General features: G+C 42.9%; 1 protein-coding gene across 2 annotated transcripts in view; it reads right to left on the bottom strand.

Annotated features, from left to right (window-relative positions):
• Positions 1-21,582, bottom strand: part of PLPPR1 (phospholipid phosphatase related 1) — a 456,773-nt gene that overhangs the window by 3,176 nt on the left and 432,015 nt on the right. For both annotated transcript variants that reach the window (XM_030194307.1, XM_030194308.1), the window contains one exon: positions 8,818-8,949. In XM_030194307.1, coding sequence (XP_030050167.1) covers positions 8,818-8,949 — 132 coding nt within the window. The remainder of the gene's footprint in view (positions 1-8,817; positions 8,950-21,582) is intronic.

The raw sequence follows: 21,582 nt of genomic DNA, 5'->3' as shown, positions 1-21,582 counted from the left end.
GAGATAAAGGTCTTTTACCCTTTGCACCAACTTATGTACCATGGTTAGGATTTTGTATTTGGATACATGCTGAAATTGGGAGCCAATGTTTGGTGATTAAGACATGAGTCACATGGTCATAATGTCACCCACTGTGTAGAATTTTGACAGCCATGGATTGTATCAGCTGGAGGTTTTAAGTGATTTTAGGGGGAGAACACTGTATAATACATTGCAGTAGACCAAGTATGATATTACTGGTGCAAGAATAAGTAAGCAGAGAGAGGAGTGAGGAAGAAGGGCTTTTGCAGATCAGATTCTGTGTAACACATAAGGATCGAAATACCACATCAATTTGCTTTTTGAAGATGAATTTTGAATCAGAGACAACACCCAGTACTTTTATCGAGTCCAAATAAGGTAGCGATTGGTTATTAATAATAGGTTGAGAAGGGAGAGAAGTATGAGGATTTGGAAAGTGGATTGCTTGCATTTGAATACACTGAGAAATAATACATTTTCCTTCAGCCGTGTAGAGACTGCCACGAGACAGACATTGAGAATGCCAATGTCAGAGAAAGGTGAACACGTTGAGGCCAATATTCAGACTGCGGGAAGTAGCCTGGCTGCCTCCCGTAGTTGGTGTTGAGCATGGATTTTCAATGCCTGGCCTTTTCTGATGACTGGTATTGATTATCCATTTTATTTTTGGCCACACAGCAGGCAACTCCATGATGAACTACTGGATCCTAGGCCAACTCTGGACATCCTGACCGCGACTGAGTGCCCCAAATGGAACCATCAGGAGTGGAGATAGTTGACCTAGTCCAGGAGACCCCCACGCATGGCAGGGCAGGAAACGACGACCTAAATCTCCCCTGTTGAGTTGAAGCAAGGGAAGCGCGGCTGCCATATGCGGAGGTCAGTGCACGTGGAAGTCAGTGTCAAGACTGCCATGTTCTGACCTATGGCCCTGACATTGACCACGACCTATGGAAACAAGTCCTTCAGACCTAGAAAGGGGCCAACCACAGATTCTGAAGGCTGAGATTGTCCTGCCTACAACTGAAGAGCACAGCTGTGGTCGGGGCTAACGGTAAGCAGAGGAGACCGGAGACAGTGTTGTCCTGAGAGTTGCGAGTGGCTTGAAGTATGCGAACCCCATGGCAGTGTGCGGTACAAATTTTTGAACCAACTGCTTCTCCAGCCGCTCCCTGCACACAGAAAGGCCACTGCGACTGCACCGACCTATCAGATAGAGAGGAGCCGACAGAGAGAACAACAATACAACTGACTCCAGCAAATCACTTGAAAATTAAAAAGACCAACCTGCTATGTTCCAGATGATCTCCATATCAGTCTACTGTGAGTCCCTGCCAAGTCGATCTGAGGCAGTATGAGAAACAACAGGCACCGAGGGCTCTGCAGCTCTTGCAACGGCGATCCGGTTGAATGCCAGCTTAAGTACCATTGCAATACTGGAGACACGCACTCGAGCCCAGAGAAGAGGGATCCACTAGGCCAATGTAAGAAGACCAAGAGTTGGTTCTGCCCTAGGCAGCTCACCGGAGCAGGAATCTAGGGCCCGACACATCCTGACCCTCTCCCTTCTTTTTTTTATTTTGGTTTTCTGTTTTTCTATTTTCTGGTTGCTAGTCTCTTCCCCTTCATGGAAAAGCAATCTATCCCTCATGAAACTACCCAGCATGAATTCTTCATGTGACTGTTTGAGGGAATTCAGAGCTAAGCTTATGACACTACCACCCAGACTGGGAACTCCTTCTGGTAGCACATGAGGCACTAAGCCCTCAATAACCATCGATGACTCCCCCACCAGAGACCGCTGGAGACTGTAAAGTCCCAGCCCCACCTATAGACCTGACTGGCAACAGTACCTTGAACTAGACCTTTGCAAGCCACAGAGGGTCTAATTACTGACCCCAGAGACTGATCCCATACTATCCTCTTCCTTTACACTGATCCAACCTACCACATCAGCTCAAAATTACCACCATGCAGTGGCTGACATTGCCCTGTCTAATCCTATTGGGCATCCTAGGTGGCAACTCAGAAGATGGCTCGGAGCATAGACCAGTCCCTGTGATCTATAATTCCTCTAGAAAACCCTTGGGTAGGAAACATTCTAACCTTAATGACAGACACTGACTGGACACTACTGATATATACCTTCACAACCTCAACACAGTCACAGGCCAAAACCAAATGTCCAAAACATACTACAATCATTCCGCACCTCAACACTATCGACGAGCAAAAAAAATCTTGCTCTCTTCTGAACCTAGCCAAACATATCCCCTCTTCAGATTCAAAGCCTCAGCTCACTCCTGTCCCTGCTACTTATATCAGCGCCAGGTCGGTAGGGATCAAAACTCTCATACTCAGCAATCTCATGGACTCCTCAGATCTGGGCTTTTTATTTATCTCAGAAACATGGATCACAGAGGCTAACAGCCCGATATTACCTCACATGCCCACCCGGATATGACGATAGGGTGAAAAAGGTGGTGGACTTGCACTCATTTCTAAGAGTTTCTTCTATATTTCTTTAGTCAGCTCAGGGGTCCCCCCTGCACTAGAATATATGCTATATAAATTATGTGATGATTCAAAGGAGGCAAATCAAATTGCCCTACTCCTTATTTACCATCCACTTGGGACCTGGTCCAAAGCTGAACCGTCACTCCTAGAGATCATTTCCTCTGTCATGTCCCAATTCTCCAAAATCATCTTCCTGGGAGATCTAAATCTACACTTGGAGAATGATGAGAACATCAATGTCCACAATTTCAAATTGTTCCTGAAGGACTGCGAGCTAACTATTTTTTCCAAGGGTGCTACTCATGAACAAGGCCACATGTTAGACTTCATGTCCTATTCCACTGGATTAATTGGCTCATTTGACTGGAAGCCAGCACCTTGATCAGATCACTTCCAACTCGACTTTACTATGGATCTCTGTATGTCGAGATTAAACAAACACAAACTGTTCAACCTCATAACCACTAGAGGTAAAATCAATGAAGTCATTTTCTGGTCAGAGTTGAATGGCTCCCTTACTTCCTGTACTCCTACACAAGACTCGATTAAATCCATCTGCGACACTAAGGTGATGACAGTGCTGGACAAAATCGCTCCACTCACTACTAAAAAGGTCAAGAGAACGAGACTCTCTCCATGATTTACAGAAGAACTAACCAACCTGAAGTGGGAATGTTGACACCTTCTAAAACAATGGAGAAGGAACAAAGACATATCTAATAAACTTAAATGGAAGTCTGCCTTCAGGTGCTATAAAAAGAGGGTTACTGAATAGTAGGGGGGGAGGAAGGGGGAATTCAAGGTGGTTGTTTCTATGACGGTTAGTGTAACCACAGATATATAGGTAGTTTTGGATCTGGCACTAGTAGGAAGGTTAGAACACAAAAGGGGTGGGACGGGGGTAAAATGTTAAAAGACTGTAGTAATCTGTTATTGCTGAGAGCATTCTAATATAGGGGTCTTTTCTTTATGTATCATCAGACTATGGACTCTGCAATCTTTGAAATGTCATCAATAAAAAATGTTGAACCATAAAAAAGAGGGTTACTGATTCCAAACGCCAGTACTACATATTACAGGAATCTAATAGAGGACAAGAGGTTCTTAACAACAAAAAGCTATCCTTATTAGTCAAAATCCTAACCTCTACTAATTCTGGCAATTCTACACATCAAGTAGGCCCCTCCACACAAGAACTAGCTGATCACTGCGCAAATAAGTTCATTCAAATCAGGACCGAGCTATCTAAAGCCACCCCAAATGAGGTAAACAGGCTAAGTCGTGACTATACTACAATCACCGAGGAGTCCCCAATCCAAGATCACAAGGAGGATCAGAACTGGGAATCCTTTCAACCACTGACATTTGAGGAAGTCTGATCGCTAATAGGGAAAAATTCACGAGCTCACTGTTCCCTAGACCAGTGCCCAAAAGCCTTGCTTCCATCCATCTCTGCTGAAACTATCCAGTAGTTACAAAACGGACTCAACGAACTGTTAAAATCTGGCTCTCTTCCTTCAGACATGGGCAAAATTATTCTCACACTGCTGCTGAAGGGTTGTACTCTTACAATGTATCATCGGCAGCAAACTACCATCCAGTGGCTAGTATACGTCTCTTCACAAAAATACTAGAAACCTACATTAGCAAACAATTCTCCTTATACCTGGCTAGATTTAATATTCTACATTGCTCACAATTTGGTTTCAGACCAGCACATAGCACGGAAACCTTGCTGCAAGTCCTAAGTACATATGTCAAACAATTTCTATGTAAAGGAGACCAACAGGCTTATTTTCCAAAGAGAAGAGTACCCATCTTCCGACACAAATCGAGAGATGGGCGCGTTCTCTCAGGGTCGCCCAAATCGGCATAATCAAAAGCCGATTTTGGGCGTCCTCAACCGCCTTCCATCGCGGGGATGACCAAAGTTCACAGGGGTGTGTCGGCAGCGTAGCGAAGGCAGGACTGGGGCATGCTTAAGAGATGAGCGTCCTCGGCCGATAATGGAAAAAAAGAAGAGCATCCCTGATGAGCACTTGGCTGACTTTACTTGGTCCAGTTTTTCTTGTGACCAAGCCTCAAAAAGGTGCCCGAACTGACCAGATGACCAACGGAGAGAATCGGGATGACCTCCCCTTACTCCCCCAGTGGTCACCAACCCCCTCCCACACTAAAAAATAAACTTAATTTTTTTTTTTGCCAGCCTCTGTGCCAGCCTCAAATGTCATACCCAGCTCCATGACAGCAGTATGCAGGTCCCTGGAGCAGTTTTAGTGGGTGCAGTGCACTTCAGGCAGGCGGACCCAGGCCCATCCCCCCCTACCTGTTACATTTATGGTGGTAAATGTGAGCCCTTCAAAACCCACTATACCCATATGTAGGTGCCCCCCTTTACCCCTTAGAGCTATGGTAGTGGTGTACAGTTGTGGGGAGTGGGTTTTTTTTTGGGGGGGGGGGGTTGGGGGGCTCAGCACACAAGGTAAGGGAGCTATGCACCTGGGAGCAATTTCTGGTGTGAGGTACAGCAAGATGAAAGGAACGGAGTCTGGAATTAGCAGTAGAGGAGAAGGGTACATATAAGAGAGATTTATCAACAGAACGGAGTACCCGAGGGGGGCATAGGGAGAGACAAGAGTGGAGAGGTACTGGGGAGCGGCAGAGTGAATGCACTTATAGGTCAATAAGAGAAGTTTGAATTGAATGCGGAAACAGATAGGGAGCCGGTGAAGTGACTTAAGGAGAGGGCTGTGAGCATAGCGGCTTTGGCGGAAAATGAGTCGCGCAGCAGAGTTTTGGACTGATTGAAGAGGAGAGAGATGGCTAAGAGGGAGGCCGGTGAGAAGCAGGTTACAGTAATCAAGACGAGAGGTGATAAGAGTGTGGATAAGGGTTCTGGTAGAGTGCTCAGAGATGAAGGGACAGATTTTGCTGATATTATAGAGAAAGAAACAACAGGTTTTGGCAATCTGCTGAATGTGAGAGAGGTGTCAAAGATGACCCCAAGGTTCGAGCAGATGAGACAGGGAGAATGAGAGTGCCATCCACAGAAATAGAGAAAGAGGGGAGAGGAGAGGTAGGTTTAGGGGGATAGACCATGCCTTGTTTCTGGAACGCCTGAATCAGATAGGAATAACTGGCACACAAATGATTCAGCGAATTCCTCTCAAACCAAAGCTATTCTGTCAAACAAAATGAGTGGAGGCGTGGCCTAATGGTTAGCGTGGTGGCCTTTGGTCCTGGGGAACAGGGTTCTATTCCCACTGCAGGCACAGGCAGCTTCTTGTGACTCTGGGCAAGTCACTTAAACTTCCATTGCCCCAGGTATAAACAAGTACCTGTATATAATATGTAAGCCACATTGAACCTGCTATGAGTGGGAAAGCACGGGGTACAAATGTAACAACAACAACAACAATAAGCAACTCTCCGAATACTGAATGCCTAACTGTGGAATTCCGCAAGGTTCCCCGCTCTCACCTATCCTGTTCAATTACTTTATGTCTTCCCTCAGCACAATACATCTGAGACTCAATGAGCTACTACTATCATATGCTGATGACATCCTACTTCTCCTACCACTGACCTCCGCAAATAAAAAAACCCAACTCAATCAGTAATGCCAGGCATGAATGCTGTCAGTACTTGGAACTTGACTAACAAACTAAAACTGAATAAGCAAAAAAACAAGAAACTATGGTTCTGGAATCAGGGAACTGTGGTCCCAGCTTTAATAATATTGTCCAATGGTCAAAACTTTGCAGTAGAGTCAGAAACTAAATTACTAGGGGTCTTGCTTGACTCCTCACTCACATTCTCCTCACATATTAACCAACTTTGAAAGAAATCTCTATTCAAAATGAGGCAGCTTTGTCTAGTGCAAATTGTTTGAATAACAAAAACTATTTGTGCTGCTGGTACAAATGCTGATCATACCACAGCTGGATTATTGCAATGTCTAAATGGCAGTGTCCAGTTATAGCATTAACCTTCTTGTGCCTTTGAGACAAATGCTTGGTAAATAAGACCTTTACGAGGTTTTAAGTCCTCTCGGCCAGGAATTCCCCTAACTACTGTACCTATTTAACCCATGTTAATAATTCAGAAATACCTGTTTCGATTAATGTGTTTTCAAGGGATGTGCATTCGTTTAAAAAGAAAAAACTGTAACAAAAATCACCCTCCCCCACCAAAAAAAAAAGCAACTAAATCGGCTTTTTTCATTCTGATCAAAATGAAATGAATAAAAAAAACTGACTGAAATAATGCATGCTAAAAGGGCATGCTAAAATGGAAAATTAAATTACATAAAAAAAATTTCAAATGGTGCATACTAAAGTGAAAACAGAATGAAACAAAAATCAAGCAAAGCATCATGAACCCCACTGAAATGAACCAACAAAAAACATGTGCACAGACCTAGTGTTCACCTTGTACAGTACCCCAACTTTAGTCAATATTTAATAACAAGTCTACATATAGTAATGGGCACTAAAGTTATAGACTTTTGGCCATGAAAGTCAAATTGAAGTTTCCACAGTTCAGATGATGAATTAAATCAAGGGTCTCCAGTGTGTGTTTTACAGGTGAAGTAGTGCCTGCCTTACCTCGAAATGCAGCCAACTTTAGATTTTTAGCCAAAAAACCTAGGGGCCCTTTTACTAAAGGGTTGGAACACAGCAATGGGCTTGCTGCTCATCAATACAGAACTAACACTGGGCTACCACAGGAGCCCGGCGGTATTTTCCACTGCCAGCATACAGCATTTACGACTCTGCATAAATATTTTCTATTTTTGTAACGCTGGTTACCGCCGGGTTAATGCAGGAGCCCTTACTGCCACATTAATGGGTGATGGTAAGTGCTCCCCCCTGAAACGGTCACACGATAAGTGGTTCACTTACCATATGGTCATTTCTTTTCAGGAAAAAAATACAGTTTTTTTACCCGCTGTGGTAAAAGGGTGCCTCAGAGCATTCAAAAACACGCACCGATGCTAACACAGGCCCCTTTTTACCACAGCTTAGTAAAAGAACCACCTCATTAGCTAACAAACAGGATTTTGAAACACTTGAAAGCTATTTGGTGGATATAAAGTCACAATTTCAAAAGAGATTCATTGAAGTTAATAAGTATTAATCATGCTACAACAGACTAAAATATTCATGTGACCCACATGCATGGAGTTTTTGATCATGAGGCTCACTGTAAAAAAAAATCCATGGAGCCTTCACACACATGTATTTCTGACCCAACTATTAAAAAAATAAATATGAATATATATATATAGCACCTACACACAAGTGAATTTCTGATGATATGGCCCACTATAAAAAAAAAAGCCCATTGGACCTATACACAATGGATTTCTGATTATTTGGTCCACTAAAAAAAGTGTATGGGGTCTATACACACATTGATTTATGATCACGAGGCCCACTATAAAAATAATCCATGGGGCCTATTCACATATGGATTTATGATTATTTGGTCCACTAAAAAAAATCCATGGGACCTAAATACATGGATTTATGATCATGAAGCCCACTATTAAAAATCCGAGGGTCTTGTTCACATATGGGCTTCTGATCATGAGGCCCATATGAAAAAATCCATGGAGCCTGTACAAACATGGATTTCTGATCATTAAGGGGTCCTTTTACTAAGGTGTGCTGAAAAATGGCCTGCACTGGTGTAGATGCATGTACTGGATGTGCCATGTCCATTTTTCAGTGCGCTTGCAAAAAAGGCCCTTTTTTTTTTTTTTTTACTGAAAATGGAAGTGCAGCAAAATAAAATTGGCGCGCGTCCATTTGGGCCTGAGACCTTACCGCCACCCACTGACCTAGCAGTACAGTCTCACGCGTTAACCAGGCGGTAATGGTCTACGTGTGTACAATGCCGATTACCACCCGGTTAGCGCCGCACATCAGAAAATTTCCAGTGCACTTAAACGACGCATGTAAAAAATTAAACTACCACCCGGGCCACGCGGTATGCAGGCGGAAGTTCAAAATTGACGCGTGTAGGATGCACATACGCGCCTTAGTAAAAGGGCCCCTCAGTCCACTACAAAAATAAACCATGAGGCCCATCTGATCATGTGGTAAGAAATCAATGAGGCTTGTACACAAATGGATTTCTGATTATTTGCCCCACTCTAAAAATATCCATTGGGCCTGTACACAAATGAATGTCTGATTATGCAGCTCATTGTGAAAAAAAATCAAGATACTCTTGAATTAAATTAATCAGTGCTCAATATTTTTTTTCTGCTACCTGTGCACTGAGGGTTTCTAGCGGACTTTCAACTCTTGGGAAAGCCATTAAAGGGACTCCTCTTGGATCTTCCGGTTTGGGTTTAAATGAGGTTCCATGTGTTCCTTTGAAGTTATGGACGACACACATTCCCTGCATGATAAAGGGGGAAAAACATTTCCACATAAGTGTGAGCTACCAGCAACCTGCTAACTCCAGGTTTCCTATTCAAAATGCCAACTATAGCAAGACAGCCTTTTGGTACTGGCTGACTGATTCCAAACAGTATGAGCTCTCCTTTTGGAGATTATTAACCAACAGCCACCTGGAGTTCCTTCTGAAGCTGCAAGCCATTTTATGAGCTGTGTTGAGATTATGCAGTCTGGTAAAGGTTCCCTATAGTGTATTACATTCAATTATTTTGTCAGTAACATTAGATGTGTATTGCATTTTATTCAGGCATTATTCACAGAATAAAATTGAAAACTATATATAATGTCCTAGACCCAGTATTCAAAAACAAAGTTGAGCTCCTAAATTTAGGGTCTTTAGTTAGGCACCTAAATGTGAACCCTACTTTCAGCTAAACTTAGGGGTCCTTTTACTAAGGTGTGCAAACAGACAGCGCGCTTTAAATAATAAGATGCCCGTAGGGATATAATGGGCTTCTTATCATTTAGTGTATGCTAATTATTAGTGTGCACTAAATTCATTAGCTTACCTTAGTAAAAGGATCCCTTACGATCCAGCTGAAAAATCATCTTAATTTAGGAGCATGGAGGGGGGGGGGGGGGGGGGTTATGCTTATAAATTCAGGTCTGCCTTTAATTTCCTGGATTTATGAGCCTGACTTATAAGCCTAGTCAATACAGTGCTGTACAGTGCTGTAGGGCTACTGCCAGAGTTGCATGCAGTGAATCGGCCCTACCACCGGGCTTGCCCAGGAGTCCGGCAGTAGTTCTGGGTCTGCTATGTACCATTTTCGGTGGGCGAGGAGTAGGCATGCCCGCTGGGTTATCGCTGGAGCCCTCACCGCCTCCTAAATAGTTAGTGTTAAGGGTCTCACAGTAAATAACTGCAAGCCACTTTTCTAAGTAGTGCACAGCCATTTGCCGCCTCTTTTTAAAAACAACCCTTTTACCGCCTCTTGGTAAAAGGGCCCCTAAATCTGCCCCTGTTGCCACCCACTTCTTATACTTCTACATTTAAGAATTTAATGAAATTATGAGTATAAAGCCCTATTACATTTTAAAAAGGTCAATTTAGGAGCTTAACTCTCAAAGCTAGGAGACCAAATCCTTTGAATACCCCCCTTCCCCCACAAAAAAAGTTTTAAGTCCTGCAACATTGCCCTAAGGTGCTTGAGAGTCCGCTATCCAAGTTCATACTATCAGGATATTGCAGCTACATCATGGTTTCAATCGTGAGGAGCAGGCAAATTCTACAGGATGTCCAGAGAACCGGCCTGCTCTTTATGACTGAAGTAGTGATATTGCGGCAGTACCCCAATGATAGGAATGTGGGTGATAGACTCTTATACACCTTAGAGTAATGTTGGTGTCCTTGTTGAACTCAGCTCCATTAGATAGGACTGGAACTGCAGTAAGCAAGAGAAGAATGTGGAAAGAGACAAATTAGGAAAGGAAATACAGAATAATAAGAGATGGGGGAATAGAAAGAATCGGGGAAAATAGGGGAACGCAGTGAGCTGAAGAGGCAACGTTCAACAGCAGAGGTGAGTGTGATCAAAAGTATGGACATGCAGAAATATACTAAAGTATAAGTGAGAGTGTGTTAAGAGAGTTAGACATATGGATGAATGGCTATCAATTCAACGCAGGGGCGTAGCCAGACAACAGATTTTGGGTGGGCCTAGGCAAGAAGTGGGTGGGCACCAAGTGTTCTCCCCTTCGCCCACCAAAAAAAAATCTCAGCTGGCAGGAAAACGCTTCTTTCCACCTTAGCAGTCTGCAGCAGGCACACGCTGAAAACTGAGTATGCGCAGGTGCTGGTATCCTGGAGAATAGCGTTTTCATTACCATCAGGGGGAAGTCTTCTGCTGGCGGAGCTTGGGATCCCCACCTGCTACTGCTAATACGTGTGCTGCTGTTGGGTGGGCCTGAACCCTAATTGGGTGGGCCCCAGCCCACCTGTGGCTACGCCACTGATTCAACGGGTTAGTAGACCACCCATTCTGACCTTCCTCCTAACTTCTCACTCAGTTCCCAGCTGACAGAACTCAAACACTGCAGCTACAGACATCACAGCAGAAATATACAATGTCTCCTCCCACTACTTCCTTCTTGTGTAGAATCACAAAACACACACACTATAGAAAAGCATCACCAAAATATTATAAGTAGCAATCAAACAACAAGATATCAGGAACTGCACTTTTTGGTTTCAGCCCATATCGCAAATCTGTTTCCTTTAACCTTTGATATTAAATTACATAAGTACATAAGTAGTGCCATACTGGGAAAGACCAAAGGTCCATCTAGCCCAGCATCCTGTCACCGACAGTGGCCAATCCAGGTCAAGGGCACCTGGCACACTCCCCAAACGTAAAAACATTCCAGACAAGTTATACCTAAAAATGCAGAATTTTTCCAAGTCCATTTAATAGCGGTCTATGGACTTGTCCTTTAGGAATCTATCTAACCCCTTTTTAAACTCCGTCAAGCTAACCGCCCGTACCACGTTCTCCGGCAATGAATTCCAGAGTCTAATTACACGTTGGGTGAAGAAAAATTTTCTCCGATTCGTTTTAAATTTACCACACTGTAGCTTCAACTCATGCCCTCTAGTCCTAGTATTTTTGGATAGCGTGAACAGTCGCTTCACATCCACCCGATCCATTCCACTCATTATTTTATACACTTCTATCATATCTCCCCTCAGCCGTCTCTTCTCCAAGCTGAAAAGCCCTAGCCTTCTCAGCCTCTCTTCATAGGAAAGTCGTCCCATCCCCACTATCATTTTCGTCGCCCTTCGCTGTACCTTTTCCAATTCTACTATATCTTTTTTGAGATACGGAGACCAGTACTGAACACAATACTCCAGGTGCGGTCGCACCATGGAGCGATACAACGGCATTATAACATCCGCACACCTGGACTCCATACCCTTCCTAATAACACCCAACATTCTATTCGCTTTCCTAGCCGCAGCAGCACACTGAGCAGAAGGTTTCAGCGTATCATCGACGACGACACCCAGATCCCTTTCTTGATCCGTAACTCCTAACGCGGAACCTTGCAAGACATAGCTATAATTCGGGTTCCTCTTACCCACATGCATCACTTTGCACTTGTCAACATTGAACTTCATCTGCCACTTGCACGCCCATTCTCCCAGTCTCGCAAGGTCCTCCTGTAATCGTTCACATTCCTCCTGCGACTTGACGACCCTGAATAATTTTGTGTCATCGGCGAATTTAATTACCTCACTAGTTATTCCCATCTCTAGGTCATTTATAAATACATTAAAAAGCAACGGACCCAGCACAGACCCCTGCGGGACCCCACTAACTACCCTCCTCCACTGAGAATACTGGCCACGCAATCCTACTCTCTGCTTCCTATCTTTCAACCAGTTCTTAATCCATAATAATACCCTACCTCCGATTCCATGACTCTGCAATTTCTTCAGGAGTCTTTCGTGCGGCACTTTGTCAAACGCCTTCTGAAAATCCAGATATACAATATCAACCGGCTCCCCATTGTCCACATGTTTGCTTACCCCCTCAAAAAAATGCATTAGATTGGTGAGGCAAGACTTCCCTTCACTAAATCCGTGCTGACTTTGTCTCATCAGTCCATGTTTTTGTATATGCTCTGCAATTTTATTCTTAATAATAGCCTCCACCATCTTGCCCGGCACCGACGTCAGACTCATTCAAACTCATACACAAATATTGTACATCTTATCCAATTTTACTTGAAATTCATATGGTTGGAATTTTAAACTATACAATCGAGATGTGCATTTGTGTTAAAACTAATGATATAATGCAACAAGTTTTGGTACATGTATCATTAAACAAACCAAATGACCATAGCCTCTAAATGAACCAAATCCTCTTTCATGCAATTTGTTTTTAGCATAAATGCAGACTATGGGGCAGGCACAGTGGAGCCAGTATAGAAGGGAGAGAAGGTAAAAATGTTTGAAAGTAGAAGGACGAACAGTGAGGTATTTCACCAATCATTTTGGAATTCCTTGATAAGCAAACAAGCTTATCCCTGCCTCACTTCTCCCAAATCTTATAGTTGATATCAGCAGCTCAGTAAGAAAGTGAAACCAAACACTGGCAAACCAGCATCTTTCTCCCTTAAGCATTTCATAGAGCGATGATGTCAGAAATTTGATAACTTCAGGAAATTTCTTTGCTGAAGTCTAAAAGTTCAAAAAATAGAGGTCACAATATTCACAAAAAGCATCTGGCTTCTACCCAGTTATCTCCTGTGACTAGGTGATGCCCGTATTTTCAGTGGCATCTAACCAGATAGAGTCATTGAAAACGTGGGGAAATTGCTACAGCACTATCCAGTAAATGCTGGGGCAGTCCAGGGATAAAGCTGAGAGTTACCTAGTTAGTGGCAATTTTCAGTTCACTAACTTGGTAACTATTCAGATAAAGTTAGGTAGCATAAAGGCTGTCCTAATGGAATACCACACCCTGGAGAGAACAAGCTCTACATTATTGCATATTAGTAAAAAAGCCCCGTTTCTGATGCAAATGAAACGGGGGCTAGCAATGTTTTCTTTTGTGTGCATGTGGGAGTGTGTGTGTCCGTGCCCTCTGGCCTCGGGGCTAGCAATGTTTTCTTTTGTGTGCATGTGGGAGTGTGTGTGTCCGTGCCCTCTGGCCTCTCTCCCCTCCCCCCCTCTGAGTCCTTCACTGTTACAGAGCCAGCGATTTGATTTCGTGCTCTGCTGTTTTCCTTCATTGACTGTGTTACAGAGAGGGCGGGGCAGACACTCATAGGGAAACCGGATATCTCGCCCCCTTCACACTTCCGGCTGGAGGCTTCATAGAACGTTGGTGTTGCCTTTTATATAGAGAGATTTGTAGTCTGACCTTTTACCTCAAGCTTGTCACAGCATTGGGGAACCATTCAGATACACTAACCTCATACACTCAAGTGCAGGAAATTAAAATAAATTTCAGGATTTGTTTTGCTCAGTGAGACAATAATTCATATTTAAAAATGTGAATTCTTTTAATTAAAGATGGAAATTCAAATTCAGAAAAGTACAATTTCCACACAAAATAATGCTTTTCCAACAACTTTCAAACTTGTTTTACATTTTTTTTCTTTTATTGTACAGCTACCCAACAATTCCCAAACTATTATGTTAAAGGAACAAAGTATCTCTGCTCATTTGGAACACAAGTTCTTCAGGGTGTTGACTGCTAGATAAACTGTTTTATTCTACTTTTGCTTCTTTTGAACAACACTAAACTTTTTTTTTTTCAAGAAAATGATTCTTTGTGTTTACTTTCATTACAACAGGCATACCCGCAATGCTAAAGATTCTAGGATCTGGATTTTCAGGTAAGAATAACGTTTGTGTAGTCCTTAAATCAATACTCCCACCCTCTCAGTGAAACTTTTCCCATAGATGTTCGGTCCCATTAATTGTGTGATAGGATTTCACTTAGCTGCAGTCTGTTTTAGCAGAGGCTTTGCTCTTTCTTGAATGGTGGGGCCCTTCTCCAGCATCCAGAGTTGTTCTTCACTGATCTGTAGCTACTAACTTATACTTTAAAAACTCAATAAAGGAAAACCTGAATTCCCCATTCTGTTTAATTATCACATTCCTTCACTGGAACTCAATTAACTATGAAAGGACATCAATAAGTGATATAAAAAAATGGACCATCCTCATCATCTTCATCTACTAGATGTTGGAGCTTCATAAGGCCTCGACTAGACCAATCTGTACAGCAGGCATCCAGTTGGCCAGGAAAAAGTCAGCATTGTCCCAGAGGGGTAAGTATCGTGAATAACCATCTGGAAGACAAAATGCTGCCTGAAATGGTACCAAGCCCAGATCAATGCTCTGAGCAGGATATGATTCTTTAAGGATGGAGGAAGTGCCACAGTACGTGCATAGATCAAGGAGGCTGGAGTCAATCAGGCACACAGCTGACTCTCATATTCAATGTCACAATAGAAGGAGGTATGAAAAATCCAATCACTGACTTGTCGTATGTGACGTGTAATATTATAAGGTTTTAGATTTGGCAATCTCAATCCACACTCTCTGCAAGATAGTAATAACTGGGACAATGGAGCCCTGGGTCTCTTGCCGTTCCTCAAAAATTTGTGGAGGAATCCATTCCACTGTTTTAAATCTCTGTCTCCTAAAATCAGTAGTAAATGTTGGAGTATATACATTCATTTTAGTAATAGTATCATTTTTAATATGTGAATTCTATCAAAGAAATTGGCAAAGAACTCCAGCATCCACAGATGTTGCACCCAATGCAGGGGAAAATGACCCCCCGTCAGTGAGTTGGCAAATGATCAGATAAACTGAGGGCTTCAGACTTATCTATATTAATCCACAGCCCTGAGATTTAACCAAACTCCAGCACTAGATCAAGAGCTCATAGAAGGGAGGCCTGGGGCCCTGTCAATGTTACCAACAAATAATCTGCAAATAACGCCAATGTAAAATTGTTGGAACCCAATGGAATACTTGCTATGGTGTGTTCCCGTAGAAGCCAACAAGCCAGAGGTTCCATGTAAAGTACAAATAGAATGGGAGGCAGGGGACAACCCTGTTGGGTACCCCATTGCATCTTGAAAGTCTTGGAAAGAACGTCATTCAAGAGAACTTGTGACCAGGTGATAGTTGTGAGTGATACTTATGAAGGAAAAAAGTGCAAAGTTTCAGATGTGTGGTTTTACTTCTCTCCATTTCCCTCCCTATTATCCATCCATATCCACCAATTATCCTCTCTCCCCTGCTCTCCTTCCCCATCCATCTATATCCAGCAATTCTCCTTTTCCCCCTGCCCTCCCCTCCCCTCCTCCATGCCCAGCAATTCTCCTCTCTCCCCTGCCCTCTCATCCATACATTTCTACTTGAACATTCCTCTTTCTCCTACTGTCTGCCTCTAAGATTCTGGCCCCAACAGTAATCAGCCAGTACAAAGTCCGGCACTAGCACGGAGAAGCCTTCAAGCCCATTCGCTGAGGAAGGCCCTGTTGTTTCTGCCCTCTCTGAATAGGCTTGAGTCTGAGTGCTAAAGTTAGTCCTGGTGCCGGGCCTTGTACTAATTGATGCCGGGGAAACAGGATCAGCCCCGCAGTTGGAGGGAAATGAGATTAGCCCCTGGCAATGAGCAGGTAAAAAAAAAGTGCCGGTACGCCGTACTGGTGCGTACAGGCACAAAAAAAGCCCTTGTTATAAGAAACATTTAGTTGAAATTATTCATGCTCAGAATAGTGCTGCCAGTTACTGAATAAAAGGTTTGCATGATTTTTCAACAAGAATATTTATTATCATAGCGTGCATCCCATGGTAAATTTGGGATATGCACGAGCTATTCCCTCGCTAAAAAATAAAATTTATTTTGTAGTGCTGGGGGTGGAAAGTTGGCATGTCGTGTGCTAAGCATTAGTGTAGTTACATTGCCTTGCACTAACCAATTAGCACATGATTAACGCCTGAGCTTGTGGGAAAGACCCATGTAAGGGCACGCTAAGACCAATTTTACTGCAGTTTGGTAAAAGGGCCCCTAAATGAGCTCAATCTGGACCTGCTTAGTCAGTTTTCCAAGATAACCAGGTCTTCAATCGCCTATTGAAAACAAATATATTTAAAAAATGTGTGCATACATCCAAATATAATAGGTTCTGTAAATGCAGAATCCTTCACCGAATATGTATGTGGATGAGTATAAATAAGTATAGCAAATTTCAAGGACAGAATCTCAAGCAAGCCCTGTCCTTGAGAGCACAAAGCCCTAGCAGGACAATGATCTCTCAGAGGTATTGTTAAAGGAAATGAGAATTTCAACCTCAATACCTTGAACACAAGAAAAGAATCTTAAATTATATTTTGCCTCTAATGGGTAACCAGAGCAGCTGGGCTAATGCTCCCTTAGTTTAATGCCAGTTAATTCAGGAGCCACAGAGTTCAGAACTATTTTGAAGTGCCTTGCTGGACTGGTTAGGGAGACTCCAAAACAGGGCATTATGATAGCCCAGGAAAGATACATAGCAATGCAAAATGGCCAAAAATGATCTATGGAAAGATAATTATGTATCTTATGATAAGCAAAGCTTACTACCTACCTGGGAAATCTGTGCTTTGTTTTCTAGTTGAACAATACAATCAAGCCAAACTTCCTAAACAGATACTGTGGAATATGTTTAATCACACCACAAAACTGTATTTAAACACACACACAAAATCTCTTTTTTCCCAGAGAAGTACTTAGGGACTCCTTTACTAAGCTACAATAGTAAATGGGCTCATGCATCCTAATGCGGGACTTTCCCACGCACGAAGCCCATTTCTAGCATGGCCATAAGTTTGGCTTTTTCAATTATTCCATTTTCTGTCAATGTGCTAATGCTAGGATTAACGTGGTCACTGAAAAAAAAATTAACACTGTTGCCCTTACTGCCTATTTAGGTGGTGCTCAGGGTTCCAGCATTAAGTCAGCATTAAGTCAGGTAGCACACGCTAATGTCAGTGTGATAGTTGAGTAGCACTTCTATGCCCATTCTCCTTCCCAATACACTTCTTTCAAAAAATAATTAATAAATACTGCATGCTTAGGGCCAGATTCTATATAAGGCGCCTCAAAAATCCACTTCATAAACATTACTGGCAGAGTATTCTATAAGTGGCACCTAGATTTAGGCACAGTATGTAAAATACGCTTATTTGATATCCCAGTGCTTAGAACTATGGGCCTCCATTTACACCAATGAAAATGTGGCATAAATCCAAGTGTGTAGATTTAGGCGCACTGGGGCATATTCTGTAACTATGCATGTAAATTTAGGAACACCCATGAAACGCACATTTCCCCGCTCATGACCACGCCCTTTTTGAACTATGCATGCATTAGAATTTAGGTTCAGTTCAATGCAGAATACGCTTAGTGAGTTATGCGCATAAATTCTAATTACTGCCAATTAGTGCTCATTATTGCTTGTTAGGTGCTGTTATTAACGTTGATTAGCTTGTTAAGCCAATTAAGTAACATGCGTTGTTATGGAATACGCTTAGATTTCACCACAGACTGTTAGGCGCGCTACATAGAATCCGGCAGTTATGTACGCAAATGGCAAAACTCATGCAAAAGCTTTACTGCATCCTGCATTAATCTACTTTTCCTGCATTAAGCATACATTAGTGATTAACGCAGTATTGCAAAAGGGTCCCTTAGTTTTGTTTGTCCTGCAGTATATTCTTATGCCAATATGAGCACCAGCTACTCTCTGCCTTTCTTCATATGTCCAGTTGGATGCTATGACTGTGTGTAGCTCTTTATGCATTCCATATGCTTCTAAGTACAACATGAATCTGCAATTATGTTGAATCTATATAGTTTTCTTCAGGCTCCTGTTTTCCTTCTTTTCCCTATCATCATAATTCAAATTCAGTTTTCATACTGAAGCTTTATAATGCTCTCTTTCCTGCTGTGTTACCTACTGCAGTCATGCAAACCGTAATAAATGTTTTCTAATTGCTTCTTAACGAAGTGTGAACAGCTTGCAAAGTCAAGGAATTTTAAAGCCAGTGGTGACTGAATTTGCTTAAAATATAGCAACATAGTAAGTGAAGGCAAATGTAAGCTTAAATAGACCATCAGTCTTACTCAGTACGATATTTTAGGTGGCAAATGCCACTTCATACATGTTATCCCATACATTATATAGTAACATACTAACATAGTAAATGACGACAGATAAAGACCTGAACGGTCCATCCAGTCACACTCATCAAATCATGATTAAATCAACAATGAATGTGATATTATATACTTTATCATGAGTCTTTCTTTGGCATATCTGGAACATAGTACGTAGAAGTCCGGCTCTGTCCTTATGTTCCACCTACTGGAATTGCTGTCAAAGCTCATTCCAGCCTATCCAAATCCATCTTGTCATTTGCAGGACCTAGACCGTAAAAGTCTGCCCAGCACTGTTCTCAGTTCCAGCTACTGAAGTTCCCATTGAAGCCATTTCCAGCCTATCCTAAACTGGATTGCCATATACAGACACAGACATATAAAGTCTGCCAGGCATCGGCCCTAGTTCTTCACAGCCGGAGTAGCCGTCCAAGTGTCACTCACACATTCACCCCCTGCAGCCATTTAAGGAGTTTAAAAAAAGATATATATATATATATATATATATATATATATATATATATATATATATATATATATATACAGTGGGGGAAATAAGTATTTGATCCCTTGCTGATTTTGTAAGTTTGCCCACTGACAAAGACATGAGCAGCCCATAATTGAAGGGTAGGTTATTGGTAACAGTGAGAGATAGCACATCACAAATTAAATCCGGAAAATCACATTGTGGAAAGTATATGAATTTATTTGCATTCTGCAGAGGGAAATAAGTATTTGATCCCCCACCAACTAGTAAGAGATCTGGCCCCTACAGACCAGGTAGATGCTCCAAATCAACTCGTTACCTGCATGACAGACAGCTGTCGGCAATGGTCACCTGTATGAAAGACACCTGTCCACAGACTCAGTGAATCAGTCAGACTCTAACCTCTACAAAATGGCCAAGAGCAAGGAGCTGTCTAAGGATGTCAGGGACAAGATCATACACCTGCACAAGGCTGGAATGGGCTACAAAACCATCAGTAAGACGCTGGGCGAGAAGGAGACAACTGTTGGTGCCATAGTAAGAAAATGGAAGAAGTACAAAATGACTGTCAATCGACAAAGATCTGGGGCTCCACGCAAAATCTCACCTCGTGGGGTATCCTTGATCATGAGGAAGGTTAGAAATCAGCCTACAACTACAAGGGGGGAACTTGTCAATGATCTCAAGGCAGCTGGGACCACTGTCACCACGAAAACCATTGGTAACACATTACGACATAACGGATTGCAATCCTGCAGTGCCCGCAAGGTCCCCCTGCTCCGGAAGGCACATGTGACGGCCCGTCTGAAGTTTGCCAGTGAACACCTGGATGATGCCGAGAGTGATTGGGAGAAGGTGCTGTGGTCAGATGAGACAAAAATTGAGCTCTTTGGCATGAACTCAACTCGCCTTGTTTGGAGGAAGAGAAATGCTGCCTATGACCCAAAGAACACCGTCCCCACTGTCAAGCATGGAGGTGGAAATGTTATGTTTTGGGGGTGTTTCTCTGCTAAGGGCACAGGACTACTTCACCGCATCAATGGGAGAATGGATGGGGCCATGTACCGTACAATTCTGAGTGACAACCTCCTTCCCTCCGCCAGGGCCTTAAAAATGGGTCGTGGCTGGGTCTTCCAGCACGACAATGACCCAAAACATACAGCCAAGGCAACAAAGGAGTGGCTCAGGAAGAAGCACATTAGGGTCATGGAGTGGCCTAACCAGTCACCAGACCTTAATCCCATTGAAAACTTATGGAGGGAGCTGAAGCTGCGAGTTGCCAAGCGACAGCCCAGAACTCTTAATGATTTAGAGATGATCTGCAAAGAGGAGTGGACCAAAATTCCTCCTGACATGTGTGCAAACCTCATCATCAACTACAGAAGACGTCTGACCGCTGTGCTTGCCAACAAGGGTTTTGCCACCAAGTATTAGGTCTTGTTTGCCAGAGGGATTAAATACTTATTTCCCTCTGCAGAATGCAAATAAATTCATATACTTTCCACAATGTGATTTTCCGGATTTAATTTGTGATGTGCTATCTCTCACTGTTACCAATAACCTACCCTTCAATTATGGGCTGCTCATGTCTTTGTCAGTGGGCAAACTTACAAAATCAGCAAGGGATCAAATACTTATTTCCCCCACTGTATATATATTTTGTTTTCTACCATCTATTTTCTAAATAGAGTTCCTCTGTGTTCATCCCATGCCTTTTTGAATTCTATCACCGTTTTTGTCTCTACCACATCCCTCGGGAGGGCATTCCAGGCATCAACCACCCCCTCAGTGAAAAAGAATTTACTGACATTACTCCTAAGTCTAACACCCAGAAACCTCAGCTCATATCCTCTAGTTTTACCATTTCCCCTTCTCTGGAAGAGATTTGTTTCTATATTAACCCCTTTCAAGTATTTAAATGTCTGTATCATATGTCCCCTATTCCTTCTTTCCTCTAGACTGTACATATTCAGGTCTTCCAGGGGACCTTTTACAGAGCGATGAAAAGACCAAAACGGGTTTACCGTTTGCTCTTTCGGGACTACTGCTGGCCCAACACCGCTGCAGGCGATAGTCCCACCCTGAGCACGCAACATTTCTCGGACGAAAAGAAAACCCATGGAAATGGCTTGCACAGTGATAACCCAGTGGTAATCGGGCACTGCCGCGTGCTGACCAGTTACCACTAGGTTAGCGCAGGAGCCCTTATTGCCACTTCAATGGGTGGTGGTAAGGGCTCCTTGATACATGGCCACGCGGTACAGTTATCTCACTGTGTGGCCATTTATTTTGGGGGGGGGGGGCTTTAACCGGCTGCGGGGAAAAAGGACCATGGTGCGTGGGAAAAACAGCTCCTGCCACTAGCGCAGGACCCTTTTTCCCACAGCTTAGTAAAAGAACCCTCCCAGTCTCT

This window comes from Microcaecilia unicolor, chromosome 2, assembly GCF_901765095.1.
Source record: "Microcaecilia unicolor chromosome 2, aMicUni1.1, whole genome shotgun sequence".
Taxonomy (NCBI): Eukaryota; Metazoa; Chordata; class Amphibia; order Gymnophiona; family Siphonopidae; genus Microcaecilia; species Microcaecilia unicolor.
Note: the sequence above shows the minus strand (reverse complement) of the source record. Positions and strands in the feature narration are given on the sequence as shown.